General features: G+C 40.2%; 1 protein-coding gene across 3 annotated transcripts in view; it reads right to left on the bottom strand.

The window, feature by feature from the left end:
• Positions 1-16,198, bottom strand: part of LOC126249507 (uncharacterized) — a 155,632-nt gene that overhangs the window by 17,129 nt on the left and 122,305 nt on the right. For all 3 annotated transcript variants that reach the window (XM_049951170.1, XM_049951162.1, XM_049951178.1), the window contains exons 7-8: positions 13,219-13,325; positions 13,086-13,139 (exon numbers count right to left, since the gene is read on the bottom strand). In XM_049951170.1, the coding sequence (XP_049807127.1) occupies positions 13,086-13,139; positions 13,219-13,325 (161 nt within the window). The remainder of the gene's footprint in view (positions 1-13,085; positions 13,140-13,218; positions 13,326-16,198) is intronic.

Genomic DNA, 16,198 nt, shown 5'->3' with positions numbered 1-16,198 from the left:
AGCACTTCCTTTCACGCCGATCACCTGCCACCATACCTAAAACCTCTTTCCTCATTACCTTAGCCAGCTTCATCCTGACCCACAACTTCTTCACTTTTGAAGACCAGACATACCAACAATTAAAGGGAACAGCCATGGGTACCAGGATGGCCCCTTCGTACGCCAACCTATTCATGGGTCGCTTAGAGGAAGCCTTCTTGGTTACCCAGGCCTGCCAACCCAAAGTTTGGTACAGATTTATTGATGACATCTTCATGATCTGGACTCTCAGTGAAGAAGAACTCCAGAATTTCCTCTCCAACCTCAACTCCTTTGGTTCCATCAGATTCACCTGGTCCTACTCCAAATCCCATGCCACTTTCCTTGATGTTGACCTCCACCTGTCCAATGGCCAGCTTCACACGTCCGTCCACATCAAACCCACCAACAAGCAACAGTACCTCCATTACGACAGCTGCCACCCATTCCACATCAAACGGTCCCTTCCCTACAGCCTAGGTCTTCGTGGCAAACGAATCTGCTCCAGTCCGGAATCCCTGAAGCATTACACCAACAACCTGACAACAGCTTTCGCATCCCGCAACTACCCTCCCGACCTGGTACAGAAGCAAATAACCAGAGCCACTTCCTCATCCTCTCAAACCCAGAACCTCCCACAGAAGAACCACAAAAGTGCCCCACTTGTGACAGGATACTTTCCGGGACTGGATCAGATTCTGAATGTGGCTCTCCAGCAGGGATACGACTTCCTCAAATCCTGCCCTGAAATGAGATCCATCCGTCATGAAATCCTCCCCACTCCACCAAGAGTGTCTTTCCGCCGTCCACCTAACCTTCGTAACCTCTTAGTTCATCCCTATGAAATCCCCAAACCACCTTCCCTACCCTCTGGCTCCTACCCTTGTAACCGCCCCCGGTGTAAAACCTGTCCCATGCACCCTCCCACCACCACCTACTCCAGTCCTGTAACCCGGAAGGTGTACACGATCAAAGGCAGAGCCACGTGTGAAAGCACCCACGTGATCTACCAACTGACCTGCCTACACTGTGACGCATTCTATGTGGGAATGACCAGCAACAAACTGTCCATTCGCATGAATGGACACAGGCAGACAGTGTTTGTTGGTAATGAGGATCACCCTGTGGCTAAACATGCCTTGGTGCATGGCCAGCACATCTTGGCCCAGTGTTACACCGTCCGGGTTATCTGGATACTTCCCACTAACACCAACCTATCCGAACTCCGGAGATGGGAACTTGCTCTTCAATATATCCTCTCTTCCCGTTATCCACCAGGCCTCAATCTCCGCTAATTTCAAGTTGCCGCCACTCATACCTCACCTGTCATTCAACATCTTTGCCTCTGCACTTCTGCCTCTACTGACATCTCTGCCCAAACTCTCTGTCTTTAAATATGTCTGCTTGTGTCTGTATATGTGTGGATGTATGTGTGTGTGTGTGTGTGTGTGTGTGTGTGTGTGTGTGTGTGTGTGCGCGTGTGTGCGTGCGCGCGAGTGTATACCCTTCCTTTTTTCCCCCTAAGGTAAGTCTTTCCGCTCCCGGGATTGGAATGACTCCTTACCCTCTCCCTTAAAACCCACATCCTTTCGTCTTTCCCTCTCCTTCCCTCTTTCCTGATGAGGCAACAGTTTGTTGCGAAAGCTTGAATTCTGTGTGTATGTTTGTGTGTCTGTCGACCTGCCAGCACTTTCATTTGGTAAGTCACATCATCTTTGTTTTTAGATATATTTTTCCTACGTGGAATGTTTCCCTCTGTTATATATATATATATATATATATATATATATATATATATATGATGAGACTTACCAAACAAAAGCGCTGGCAGGTCAATAGACACACGAACATACACACAAAATCCGAGCTTTCGCAACCCCTCCTGGTTGCTTTGTCAGGAAAGACGGAAGGAGAGGAAAGATGAAAGGATGTGGGTTTTAAGGGAGAGGGTAAGGGGTCATTCCAATCCCGGGAGCGGAAAGACTTACCTTAGGGGGAAAAAAGGACAGGTATACACTCTCGCGCGCGCGCGCGCGCGCGCCCACACACACACACACACACACACACACACACACACACACACACACACACACACATATCCATCCGCACATACACAGACACAAGCAGACATTTCTGTTATTTTTGTCAGTTTGCTAAAAAAATTTGGCTTTTATTAATCTTTTCCCCTGAGGCAGTCAATTCATTTGAAATAAAGTGTTTCATTCCATACTATTGGCACACATAAACAAGAAAAATTAATGCTTTAAATCGATATACATACTGACTACAAGAAAAGCAAAGCTTTCACGTATAATGTTGGTCTCTAAGGTTAATAAGTTGCAAGTGAAGTTTCTCTCTTTGTGCATGTTACACTTTAAGATATATTGCACAAATGCGCCAGGAAAATTTTTAATAATGACATATAAATGGCATCCATTTGGCTTTACACCACTCAGCTCATTATAGCCCCATCCCTTTTTGTCTGCAGGAAAGTTTATTTCTAGATACAATGAGGATTCCCCTGACAGAGACATCAAGTACACTATACAAACATTGAAAAAATAGGTCATGATTCATTCAGAAATCAACTTAGAATGTGTTCAAAAATGTTCAAAAACCAACAGAGATGCATTTCAAAATCATATGAATAATCGATAGACCAACATTCGCTGAATGCTAGGCCCTTTGTGAACCAATTTTTTTTCCTCATGAATATATCTGGAGTCATCAGACTCATCTGTTTGGGCAACTCACAATTCATGGTGATCATGACAAATGTGTTTTTTGTTTCAGAAAGTATATTCGTCTGAAAAATCAACATGTACAACTGGCAGAAATAATGGACTACTGCAGTGGTCAATTATTATCTTATGACAGTGCTGTACACAAATTATCCGCTTAATAACAGCAGCAGAAGGCATGTCCCACTCTCTTATCTGGGGGGGGGGGAGAACTTCATGAACAATTGCTGTATCCGTATAATCTAAAAGTGCGTTAAGGTCCTAAGGCCACACTATCATCATGGCAGATAGCAGTTCTGTCAATGGCTGATGCAGAAGTGCGCCGCAGATCTACTATTCACATCCAAGACTTTATTTACCAATGAGGCACGTTTCACAAGGGATTGTGTTATGAATCTCCATAACTGACATGTATGGCCAGATGTGAATTCCTAAGCAATTCAGGAAAGGGGCATCCACACTGATTCTTAACCGAAGTATGGGCAGGAGTACTTGGCGATAGATTAATGGGGCCATATGCACTACACCACACAGGTTAACTGGGGCACATGTTCTGGACTTTTTCATTAATGTATCGCCTACCTTGCTGGAGGCTGTGCCTCAGTCCCCTAGACTTTTGGTTATGGGGACACTTGAAGGAATTTGTCTTTGTCTACGCCGCAGCAATCAACGATGGGCGGACACTACCGGGTCATGTCTTCAATGCGTGCCAACAACAACAACAACAACAACAACAACAACAACTACTACTACTACTACTACTACTACTACTACAACCCATTCAGTGGTTGCATCATTCCTTATGCCGGAGGGCAGAGGGGTTTGTTGTCATGAATAGATGCCATGTTGAATGCCTTCTTTAAACGTATTTATTGCATGAAGTATCGATTTCCGGACCCGTGTTTATTGGACTTATTTTTCTTGTTTCAGTGAGTACTACCAGCTCTCAAAGTATTCAACATTTTTTAAACACCCTATATATGACAGAACATGCAAAAGAAAATGCTGCTTACACTGTCACCGAATTGTAACTCTTAAGAATAAACATTCTGAGCAAAATTGTGGAGCACTTTTTGGACAACTCTCGTATTTACGTAGTTTGAACAAAAAGTAGCAGCAGACGACTCAGCACAACAGAAAGAGTGAAAAGATTTCTTTTATATTATATCTGAACAAAGACAAGAACTTCAAAACACCGTTACTTTGGATTTATAAGAATAGTTTTGCAACTGGAATTAAATTTAGAATATAACGAGAGTGAATTTATGTAAACTAAGCCTTTATTTTTTTTTTACTTCATAGAACTAACTAGCAACAATACTAAAAGAAATAAATAATAAACAGACCAACAAAGAAGGAAGCAGTCCATGACCAACAATGAAGAATGACCACCAAAAAAGGCACAAATCAATTGCGGAATTAATGGAGATAGTGCATGGACTGCGGTAGAAATTTTTATTCCTTGATGAGTGAAAAGGCGTGGCTAGACCATGCACTACAAGTAATGGTCGATGCTGAGCTGAGAACATGAGCAACCGTGCATGCAATCGCAAACATTACTGAATTGCTGCTATGTTAATTATACAAATTGGTAATCAAAGAATATTTATTTCTGCAACTGAAATGAAATAGTACACAACAGTTGAAACTACATCATTTGTATGAAAGTTAAGTGTTAACTGAAAAACACTGTTTCGAGTGGTTAAATAAGTAAGCTGATCAAACAAAAGATTTGACTGGAACCATGGCATGATCCAGATGATAAAATTACTCTGAATGGACAAGATCACAAGCCAAAGAATTGTAGGGCAAGGGTCTAGAAGCTTTTCGAGATTACAAGTCACAAACAGATGGACATCTTGTAGCAGTAATCAGATTGCAAATTGATGCCTAAGAAAATAGCAGACAAACACACGTGAAATTTACAAAAATATGGACAAGATACAATGAACAGTTTGTAAGGAATTAAAGAGAGTCATGGAAATTATCAATATCCACAAAATGTCAAAAAAGGTGTAAAAGAAAGCACGGCCCAAGTAAAAGAAATGTGTGTTTGAATATCCATATCAACTAAAACAAGTAAAAAATGGCATAAATGTGGGAGATTTTCCAAGAACTACCACCAGTATGGGGGCAGAAGCAACTAATGACATATTTGCTACAAGATGATCTAACCAAACTACCATTTTCTACATTTATACCTGGAAGATGCAAGGTACACCCAGTGATTATATAAAATAATTCCACAATGGACTGCTACAGCACTGGACAGAGAATGAGAAAATTAGACTTGTCGAAGGTCATAAGTAAGGAGAAGCTCTGTTCTCTGCAGGTACTTTGAAAAATACCCAAACAAGGCCGTACACGGACACCAAGATGTGTCACAACTGGTCGCTTTGAGAGTTTTGAATAACGAACTTCCACTTAACAAATGACAAAAATTGTAAATGGTACCAGACCATGACTTAGAGTCAATTTTACTTGTCCTCTACAATACAAGCCAAAGGAAAATCAGAGAGCCACACATAGTCGAAGTTCGACACAACACAGGATGATGCAATAAATCAAGGAATCAACAAAAGTGCGGACAGTAAGATCAAACAGAAGTGATATGTGACATCAGCACAGAGACAGAAACCACTGAATGCTTGAATAACAGCGTTAGACATTGGCAGTCACAATGTAATCACAGATACCAACCTGTTTGAAATGACACAAATTAGAGATATGAACTGGAAAGATGTTAGAACAACAACAGAAATAATGGACAAGAACTCAATAATGATGAAACAGGAATGAAGGTGGACATTTACGAAATGGACAGAAAAAACTAAAAAAAGGCCAGTTGCATTGCAAAACTGCTGGGCAAAGCTACAAATGCAGTGAAAATTATTACTGTATAATAAAGATGTAACACATCAAAGCAGAATGAACACAAAAGAACCAAGTGTTTAACATTAATGTAAATGAGAATGGTCACAGCTGCTGAATACAGGTGCAGATTTCAGAATGATCCTGTAGACTAAAAAAAAGAAAATATTAACATTACCAGTAAGTGATGTAAAATTAATTGGAGTTATTGGACAGAGGACAAAGCTAGAGAGAGAGAGAGAGAGAGAGAGAGAGAGAGAGAAATTTAAGTTTCTTTTATAATTGTGTGGCCTACATCACAGAGATGAAATCATTCATATTTACACATTCTGAACGGAAAGAAATGGTAGCCAGCTCAGCAGCCCAGAAAGTAAAATAATGGTGAAGATATAATTTTTTTAACATTACATCAAGCCCAATGAGAGGTTTAGCTCTTGAAGTGTATTGCTATGTTATTTAAAGATTGCGTTAAGTGTGCTGAATACTACAAAGTTATAATGGCAGTGGCTTTTGCATTAATGTGAGTAGATGCACTGTAATGTGCTTATGCAAATTAAATGCAAGTAATATTAGAATTTCAATGTAAGTAACATATTACTGAAATGATAATACAATTGTGTGTAATACTTAAGGATGAAAATAAATTTTGCATGATGTGTCACTGTCAAGTGTGAGCATACATAGAAGCACTACAGTATAGTACCAAAGGTAACAAAGCAATATACCATGAGATGAATAGAAATGACAGATAGTAATTACAGTGAAGTTACTGTGGCTCTCAATGGTCCACTGAACATTATGAAACACGGGACATGGTTCTTAATAGTGCATGTGATTACCACAGACGGCAATGCTCACTCTCGAACATGCTCCAATGCTGGCCACAAGGTCGGTGAGGGGTTCTTGTGGTTGGGCATTCCATTCCTTCACCAATGCAGTTAAGAAGTGCTGGACAATCGTCAGTGCATGTGGATGTGCTGCAATACAGCTCCCAAATGCATCCCATACATATTTGATGGGATTTAAGTCAAGGGAACAGGCAGGCTAGTCCATTTGCCAAGTATTTTCTCATTCCAAGAGCTCCTCCCACTTGTACAGTTCAATGCGGTCAGGCATTGTCATTCATAAAAATGAAGTCAGGGTTGAATGCACATCTAAAAATACACACATGTGGAAAGAGTACAATGTCATAATAACATTGGCCAGTGAGTATACTGTGTCCAAAAGTTTGGAGGTAAGTAAATCTCTCATGCAACATTATGGTCCCCCCACACCATAAAACGTCTCTCTCCATATGAGGATGCATCCAGCACAGCCAAACACAATCATTTTGGTGGTCCAGGTGTTACACTTTGGGGAGGCATAATGTTGCAAAATACCGATCTCCAAATCTTTGAACATGTGCACTCACTCTGTACTACTTTCACATTTGTATCTTTCCAGGGGGTGCATTTGGCCCCGACTTACAAATTTTAGGCATGAAAATGTGTGACTGCATTGAACAGTGCAGGTGAAGCAGAGATCTTTCAATGAGAAGGTGTTCAGCAAATGGATTAGCCTGCACCCTCTTCCCCAACTAAAATATCACTGAGTACCTGTGAAGTGTGGGGTGCAGTCAGGAGACATACTGAAGTATGTCCACATGCACCAATGACCATCCAGTACTTGTCAGCTGTGCTGGTGGACAAATGGAACACCCTACAAATAAAAACTCCTTACTGAACTAGTGGCCAACTTGGAAGCATGCTGCAGAGCATGCACTGCTGTCCATAATGAACACACACCCTATTAAGAACCACATCTCGGGTTTTATGATGTCCAAGGGACCATTCCTGGGTGAATTGCAGTGACACTGCACTGAATAGACACGTGCCAGTACAACAGTTCATATTGGGAAGGAATCTCCATGATACAGTCACTGTAAAAAAACTTTTAAACCAAACAGAGATTACTGCATAACAGGTATAAAACAAAGTTTAGACCTATAGATAGAGAGATGCTGAATGAAAGGCGTTTGGCTGTCAAGGAGCAATGCATGATGCCTTCAATGACTACCATAGCATAATATTGTCAAATAACATTTTACAAAATTCAAAGACATTCTAGTCATTATGTGATGGCTGTTAGTGGCACCCAAGTTATTGTCCAGCCCTAATGAATGAGACAGGAACTGAAACAGAGGATAGCAAAGCAAAAGCTGAAATGCTTAATTCCATTTTCAAATGTTCCTTTGCAGTGGAAAACCCAGGAGAATTGCCCCAATTTAATGGTCGTACCACTGAAAAGATGGATGAAATAAGTATTAGTCTCAGTGGTGTTGAGAAACAGCTAAAATAGTTAAAATTGAACAAAGCTCCAGGTCCTGATTGAATCCCTGTCAGGTTCTATGCGAATCAGCGGCCGAGTAAGCTCCTCTTCTAACTATAATCTGTCATAGATACCTCGAACAAAAAACTGTGCCCCCTTCTTGGAAAAAGGCACAGGTCACACCCGTCTATAAGAATGGTAGCAGAAGTGATCCACAAAACTACCGTCCAGTATCCTTGACTCGATTTGCTGCAGAATCTTAGAACATATTATGAGTTTAAATAAAATGAGGTAGCTTGAACAGAATGACCTCCTCAATGGCCACCAGCACGGATTTCAGAAACACCAGTCATGTGAAATCCAAATCACTTTTCTCGCAGGACATACTGAAAGCTTTGGATGAAAGCAGCTAGGTAGAGGCAATACTTCTTGATTTCTGAAATGCGTGTGACTCAGTACCACACCTATGCTTATTTTCAAAAGTGTGAACATATGGGGTATCAAGTGAAATTTGTGACTTGAGTGAGGACATAGCATGTTATCCTGGATGGAGAGACAGAGTGTCATCATCAGATGTAGAGGTACCTTTGGGTGTGCCCCAGGGAAGTGTACTGGGACCCTTGCTGCTAATGATGTATATTAATGAGCTTGCAGACAATATTAACAGTAAAATCAGGCTTTTTGCATATCTATAATGAAGTACTATCTGAAACAAGCTACATAAATATTCAGTCACATCTTGGTAAGATTTCAATGTGGTGCTGAGATTGGCAACTTGCTCTAAATGTTAAGAAATACAAAATTTTGCACTTCACAAAACGAAAAAAAAAGTAGTATCCTGTGACTATAATACCAATGAGCCACTGTTGGAATTGGCCAACTCATACAAATACCTGGGTGTAACATTTTATAGGAATATGAAATGGAATGGAATGATCACATAGGTTGTCGTGGGTAAAGCAGGTGGTAGACTTTAGTTTATTGGTAGAATACTGGGGAGCGCAATCAGTCTATAAAGGAGATCACTTACAAATCACTCGTGCAACCGGCTACAGAATAGTGCTCAAGTGTGTAGGACCTATACCAGATAGGACTAACTGGGGGTATTGAACGTATACAGACAAGGGCAGCACAAATGGCCACAGGATTGTTTAATCCCTGGGAGAGTATCACAGAGATACTGAAGGAACTGAACAGGAAGACTCTTGAAGATAGACAAACTATCCTGAGAAAGTCTATTAACTAAGTTTGAAGAACAAGCTAAAGCTCACATAGGGCTCACAGAGAGATTGTGAAAATAAGATTAGAATAATTACTGCAAGCACAGAGGCATTCAAACAATCATTCTTCTTGTGCTCCACACATGAATGGAACAGGAAGAAACCCTTATAACTGGTACAATGGGAGAACATACTCTCTGTCATGCACCTCACGGTGGTTTGCAGGTTAATGATGTAGATATAGACATCAGTATAATAATTGTCTCTTACTGAAAGTGTCATTTCTATTAATTGCATTGCATCTTTATTTCAGTTACCTTTTGTACTATGCTGTAGCAGTTATTTGTGTGTATGGTCCAAGTTTTATTGAGTTATGTTACATGGCAGTGACACATGATGCAAAATTTACTTTCACTGAGGTGACAAAAGTAATGACACAGCAAAATGCACATATACCGATGGCAGCAATACTGTGTACACAAGGTATATAAAGGCAGTGCATTGGCAGAACTGTCATGTGATCCATATGGAGAGGTTTCAAACATTATTATGGCTGCACAATGTGAATTAACAGATATGAACACAGAATGGTAATTGGAGATAGATGTGTGGGACATTACATTTTGGAAATCGTTAGGGAATTCAATATTTCAAGATCCATAATGTCAAGAGTGTGCCGAGAATACCAAATTTCAGGCATTACCTCTCACCACGGACAATGCAGTGACCGATGTCCTTCACGTGACAACCGAGAGCAGCAATGTTTACGCAGAATTGTCAATGCTAATGGACAAGCAACCCTGTGTGAAATCACCACAGAAATCAATGTGGGATGTACCACCAACGTATCGGTTAGGACAGTGCAGCGAAATTTGGCAGTAATGAGCAATGGCACCAGACAACTGATGTGAGTGCTTTGCTAACAGCATGACATCGCCTGCAGCGCCTCTCATGGGCTCGTGACCATCGGTTGGACTCCAGATGACTGGATAAATGTGGCCTGGTCAGATGAGTCCCAATTTCAGTTTGTAGGAGCCAACGGTAGGGTTTGAGTGTGGCACACACCCCATGAAGCCATGGATCCTAGTTATCAAGAAGGCACTGAGCAAGCTGATGGTGGTTTCATAACGGTGTGGGCTATGTTTGGTCCAACTGAATTGACCATTGATTGGAAATGTTCAAGTTCGGCCACTTTGAGACCATTTGCGGCCATTTGTGGGCTTTGTGCTCCCAAACACGTCACCAGGCCGAAACTGTCTGTGACTCGCTTGAAGAACATTCTGGACAATACGAGCAAATGATTTGGCCAGCCAGATCGCCCAATATGAATACCACTGAGTATTTATGAGACATACTTGAGAGGTTAGTTCGTGCACAACATCCTGCACCAGCAGCACCTTAGCATTTATGGACGGCTATAGACACATCTTGGTTCAGTATTTCTGCAGGGGACAACCAGCAACTTGTTGAGTCCATGCCACATTGAGTTGTTGCATTATGCTGTGCAAAAGGAGGTCCAGCACAATGTTCGTAGGTATCCCATACTTTTGTCACCTTGGTGCATAATCAAATAATATGCAGGAGTCACTGTTATTGGAGCCACTATGATCAAACTGGTTCCACAGAAACTATATTTTCCATCTTGCAATTTTTGAGGAAGTGTTGTATCTTTTCTGGTTAAGTTTCACATACTGTATGATACGTAAGACCTTATGGTATCATTATTTCTGATATGTGGTCAATAGTATACTGCATATGATTAGCCCATCCTGTCATTCGCACTGCGCTGTATTTCATGTAGAGTGTGTGTGTGTGTGTGTGTGTGTGTGTGTGTGTGTGTGTGTGTGAATGCACACCATTCTTTAATACTATTTCACAAGGTTACCAATTACCTGTTTGAAAATACTATTGTCTAGGATGTTGAGCATAAAGCAGATGTGACTGGATAATTATTCTGAATGACAGATCAAAAAGATGTAAAATTAATTATGTATTTGGAACCTACAGCAAACGACTAAAAACACACATTACACTGGGGCGAGTCAAAAGTCCTTGGACACCTTCATAAGTTGGAAGATTAAAGGAAAAATTGAAATGTTATGATGGGAACACAGGTTTGACGTGGGGCCGCAACTTTTGTAGTGAATGTCATTCATGGCCGCCATCTTGAAATCCGCCATTTTGGATTCAAGTCCTTTTTTTTAAATGGGGAGGGGGATGTATGACACATCAAATAACACTCGCTTGAGCTCTGGAATTGATTGGTGTAATTTGTTTTTGTCTATCTTGTAGAGTTTAGAAGTTATTAATGTTCAAAATTACCTTGATACCGACTCAAGTCTCTCTCTGTTCCAGGTGATCTAAAATGGGTCTGACACGTGAACAGAAGATCGAAATCATTCTTATATCAGGGGAACGCAGCTACCGAACAATAGCGGCTGACTACAACAGACGACACCCAGACAGAGAACCAGTATCGCACATAACGGTGGCTCACGTGATCACCAAATTCCGTGAGACGGGCTCTGTTCACAATAGGGCATGTAGTAGGCAACCAAGGACTACCACCAATGAGGAAACTGCAACTGTGGTTTTTGCGTCGTTTGTGGAAAGTCCTAAACAAAGTACCCGTCGTGTGGCCCTAGCATGTGGAATACGCCAAACCTCCGTTGTCCGGATATTGTACACCAATAAGTGGCATCCTTACAAGCTGCAGATGCAACATCGACTTAATGAGGATGACCTTGAGTTGGAGTTCTGCCTATGGGCTACTGAACAACACGAATTGGACCCTTCGTTTGCCAAGGGCATACTGTTCAGCGACGAGGCGTATTTCACTTTGAACGGGGAGGTTAATCGACATAATTGGCGATACTGGAGTGACGTAAATCCACTGGGTTGCCCCAATTCGAGAACATAGCCCAGTGAAGGTGATGGTGTGGTGTGGCATATGGGACACCCACATCATTGGGCCATTTTTCATTTACAACACCTTAACTGCAACACAGAATCTGATGCTGCTGCTGCAGGAACTCGTGTTCCCTTCCACACTGAACGCCGACGGAATTTTCCCATCTTATTTTCAACTCGATGGAGCCCCTTCACACTATGGCATTGGTGTCCATGAATGGTTGGAGGAACAACTGCCAGGGAAGTGGATTGGTCGCCGTGGAGTGGCCGCCCAGATCCCCTGACTTAACGCCCCTTGAATTTTATATATGGGGACATCTTAAGCAGATAAAGTATACTGAGAGCATCCGTGATTTGAGGCAAATGGAGGAAGGCGTACAACACGCCCGTGACCAAATTGCAGGAGACACTCTCCTCCGTGTGCAATCAGAGTGTTTGTGGTGACTACAGTTGTGCATTGCACGGGATGGACAAAACGTAGAACGTGTGTTGTAGCAGTCGGTATGAAGGCAATTTCCCAACTTTGAACATTAATAACACCTAAACTGTACAAGATAAAAAAAATTACACCACTAAATTCCAGAGCTCAAACGAGTGTTATTTGATGTGTCATACACCCCTCCCCCCTTCCCATTTAAAAAACAAATAATAATTGTAATCCAAAATGAAGGATTTCAAGATGGCGGACATGAATGACATTCACTACAAAAGTTGCGGCCCCACGTCAAACCTGTGTTCCCATCATAACATTTCAATTTTCCTTTTAATCTTCCAACTTATGAAGGTTTCCAAGGACTTTTGACTCGCCCTGTATAGCCTTCCTGATGAGGCAGTATGGTTGAATTTTATACTGAAACCAGTCATTTCTATATTTACACTTCTAAATGGAATGTTTAACCTGGCATGTTCTGTAACAACATTTGTGGTACAAGTAGTTTGGGGATAAAAGCTAAAATGATTGTATTTTAAACAGAAGCAAGATGGCATTTAAATTCAGATAACTGTTAAATATACTTACAAGGAGATTAACAGAGTTTTCCAAGTTTGCAAGGCGAGGAAGGTGCCCCGTAACCTGAAAAACATGAAATTGTTGACATAATAAATGCTGAAACAGTGAACTGGCAGCTGAGTGAAATTATAGTATCACATACCTTTCCATTACTCTTCGGCTGCCTGGATGGCAGAGCTGTGGCTGAACTGGTTTGATTTTGAAATCTGGTTACTGGTAGTTTAGTGTCTCCTTTCTTGGCACTGCTTGCTACGGTGATATGCAAGAACAAAGATCTTTTCACTTAATACCAAAGCACATTTTCTTAAGGATAGTTTAATACATTAAAATAACAAAATAAAAGAAATCTAAACACAGAGTATAATAATCATGAAAGCAATGTCTTAAGTTTACATTCCACTACCTTAAGATACAGTCGTGTGATGACACTGGAGTGGGTGGAAGGTGGAGACAGATAGATGTATATTCCATGTTGATTAAAGTGAAAGTTCACATTCCCCCCACCAGGCAAATTGGAGAAGCACATTTTACAATACTAAATAAATCTGGATTTCACCTAATCTAAATTTTGAGGTGATATGTCCAATAAAATCTTCAAAGACAAATCCACTTTATGCAGGAACAACATACCTAATTTTTAAAAATTATTACTATTATTATTCTTATAAAGTGAGCATCTGATTAACATTCTATTAAAATTATTCTCAGTTTAATTGGTTGATGATGCCTGTGTATTGCTATGGATGTGTTTCCTTGTTGATTTGTCGCTTTTTTAGTTTCATTTATAGTTTTCTAATCTCTTTCCTTTATTCCTTTCTTGAACTTCATATGACCATTCCAAGTAACTTTAAGCGGTGATACATGTATTTAAGTTAATAATATTACACTGAGCAACACTGGAGTGTTTAACTTTTCTTTGGGCATACTTCAGCACTGAAAGTTTTCAGGCAGGAAAAAATAGCTGGTAGTTATATAAACATAAAATAATAGATTCAATTATCGATTTTCAAGCAATCTCCCGTAGAACTTCAATTTTGGGTTTAAAAGCATCCAACAGAATTTATACCATCATTAATGCCCCATGCCCCTACTAATGAAAATAATTTTCTAACAAAGACTAGGAAAGAAGTGGAAAAGTTTTGGGATCTCCTTGACCAAAGAATAAACCAAGTAAATATTAACAATGTTAAGATCCTGTTAGGGGACTTCAATGCCCAACTCTGAAGAGAAAAGTAATACCGGGATATCACTGGGAAATAGGCTCCACATAAAAAGCAAATAAGATTGGCCAAAGACTTGTTGATCTCTGTAGGAAAACAAACTGATCTCAAAGTCCACATCCTTCAAAAGTCGGCCAAACAAACTTAAAACTTGGAAACATCTCGATTGGAAAAAAGGGGAATGGCAGCTGTATCATGTATTTATGGACTTATTCTTCCACAGAGAAATCTACAATGTTGAAATATTTAAGAGGGGTAGATACAGATTCAGATCATTACATTGTCAAAATCAAAATTAAGTTCACATCACTAAAAAAGAAACCAAAATGCAATGAACGAACAAAGAACTTCGATCCCCACCAGTTAATTAGAAACGATAAATATAGAGAGGTCACACAGAAAATATAAAACTGACAATTTAGAAGAACTGGTTCAAATTCTCAGGCAACAAACAGAAAATTTAGCCACATTGAACACACGTAAAAGACATGTCTGGTGGAACTCAGAATGTGACGAAATTCGTGAAGAAAGACATCAATGCATGGTTAAAATTTCAAACTCACAAAATAGAAGAAAATGCAGCCAACCTCAAAAATATCAGGAAAAAGTTCACACAAATTATCAGGCAAACCAAGAGACAATCACAGAAAGATCTAATCGACTCAATAGAAGAAAATTACCATAAAACCACTTCCAGAGACTTTTACAAAATGTTTGGAAGACAAATACAAAAATTTGCCCCTCCCGTGTTAATGCTGAAAAGGGAAGATGGAAAAATGGCACATAATGACACGGAAAATGCCGAAATAATGGCAAAAGCATATAGTAAACTTTTGAATTGTGAAGAACCCCAGGAACTTTTAGCAATTAATACAGACACACCCATCAAGACTCCAACTGATCTCATAAATCCTCCAACAACCCAGGAGGTGGAAATGATACTCCTCAGAGAGATGAAAAATTATAAGGCATGTGGAGAAGACCAAGTGTTTTCAGAAATGTGGAAACATGCCAGTGATATAGTTTAAACATCCTTAGACATAGCCCTAACAAAAATCTGGATAACAGAAAAGTTTCCCGAACATTGGGCCACAGACATTACCCACCCTCTCCACAAAAAAGGAGATAAAAGCAACCCAGATCAGGGCAGAGGTATCTCTCTCTTAGACTGCACACACAAAATTTTCTCCAGAATCCTATACAAGAGGATCAAAGAGCAACTCGAGGAAGAATTAGGTGAATAGCAAGGAGGCTTCAGACCTTGGAGAAGCTGTGCAGAACAGATCATCACTTTAAAATTAGCCACGTTACAAGAAACGAAATAAACCTCTTGTAATAACCTTTGTGGACTTTAAAAAAGCATATGACTGTACCCATAGACCTTGAATGTTAAAAATCTTAACAAATTTTGGACTCCATACAAAATTAATCAAATTGATAGAACTCACCTTAACCAACACAGTACCAAAAGTCAAGTTATGGGGGGAACTCTCTGAACAATTCATCATAAAAACAGGTTCAAGACAAGAAGATTGCTTTGCACCCCTGCTGTTCAACTGTGCTTTAGAATACATAATGAGCGAATGGTACAAGATTAACCCAAAGAACATCCAAATTGGAAGACACAAAGACAACATAAGTTTAAATTGTCTAGGATTTGCTGATGACCTTGCTCTCTTGTTCAACAGTATTCAGGAAACCAAACACCAAGTTATCTCATTACAGGAAATAGCACAGAAATCTGGCCTTGGAATATCCTTTGAAAAAACAGTCAACATGTTAACTGACCCACCATTCATAAACAAAATTGCCATAGGAAACAAGAAATGAAAATTGTAGATAAATTTAAATATCTGGGAGAAATCATAACATATAACCTCGATGGAAAGCCAACATGGCATA

Source organism: Schistocerca nitens, chromosome 1 (genome assembly GCF_023898315.1).
Source record: "Schistocerca nitens isolate TAMUIC-IGC-003100 chromosome 1, iqSchNite1.1, whole genome shotgun sequence".
NCBI classification, from domain to species: Eukaryota; Metazoa; Arthropoda; class Insecta; order Orthoptera; family Acrididae; genus Schistocerca; species Schistocerca nitens.
Note: the sequence above shows the minus strand (reverse complement) of the source record. Positions and strands in the feature narration are given on the sequence as shown.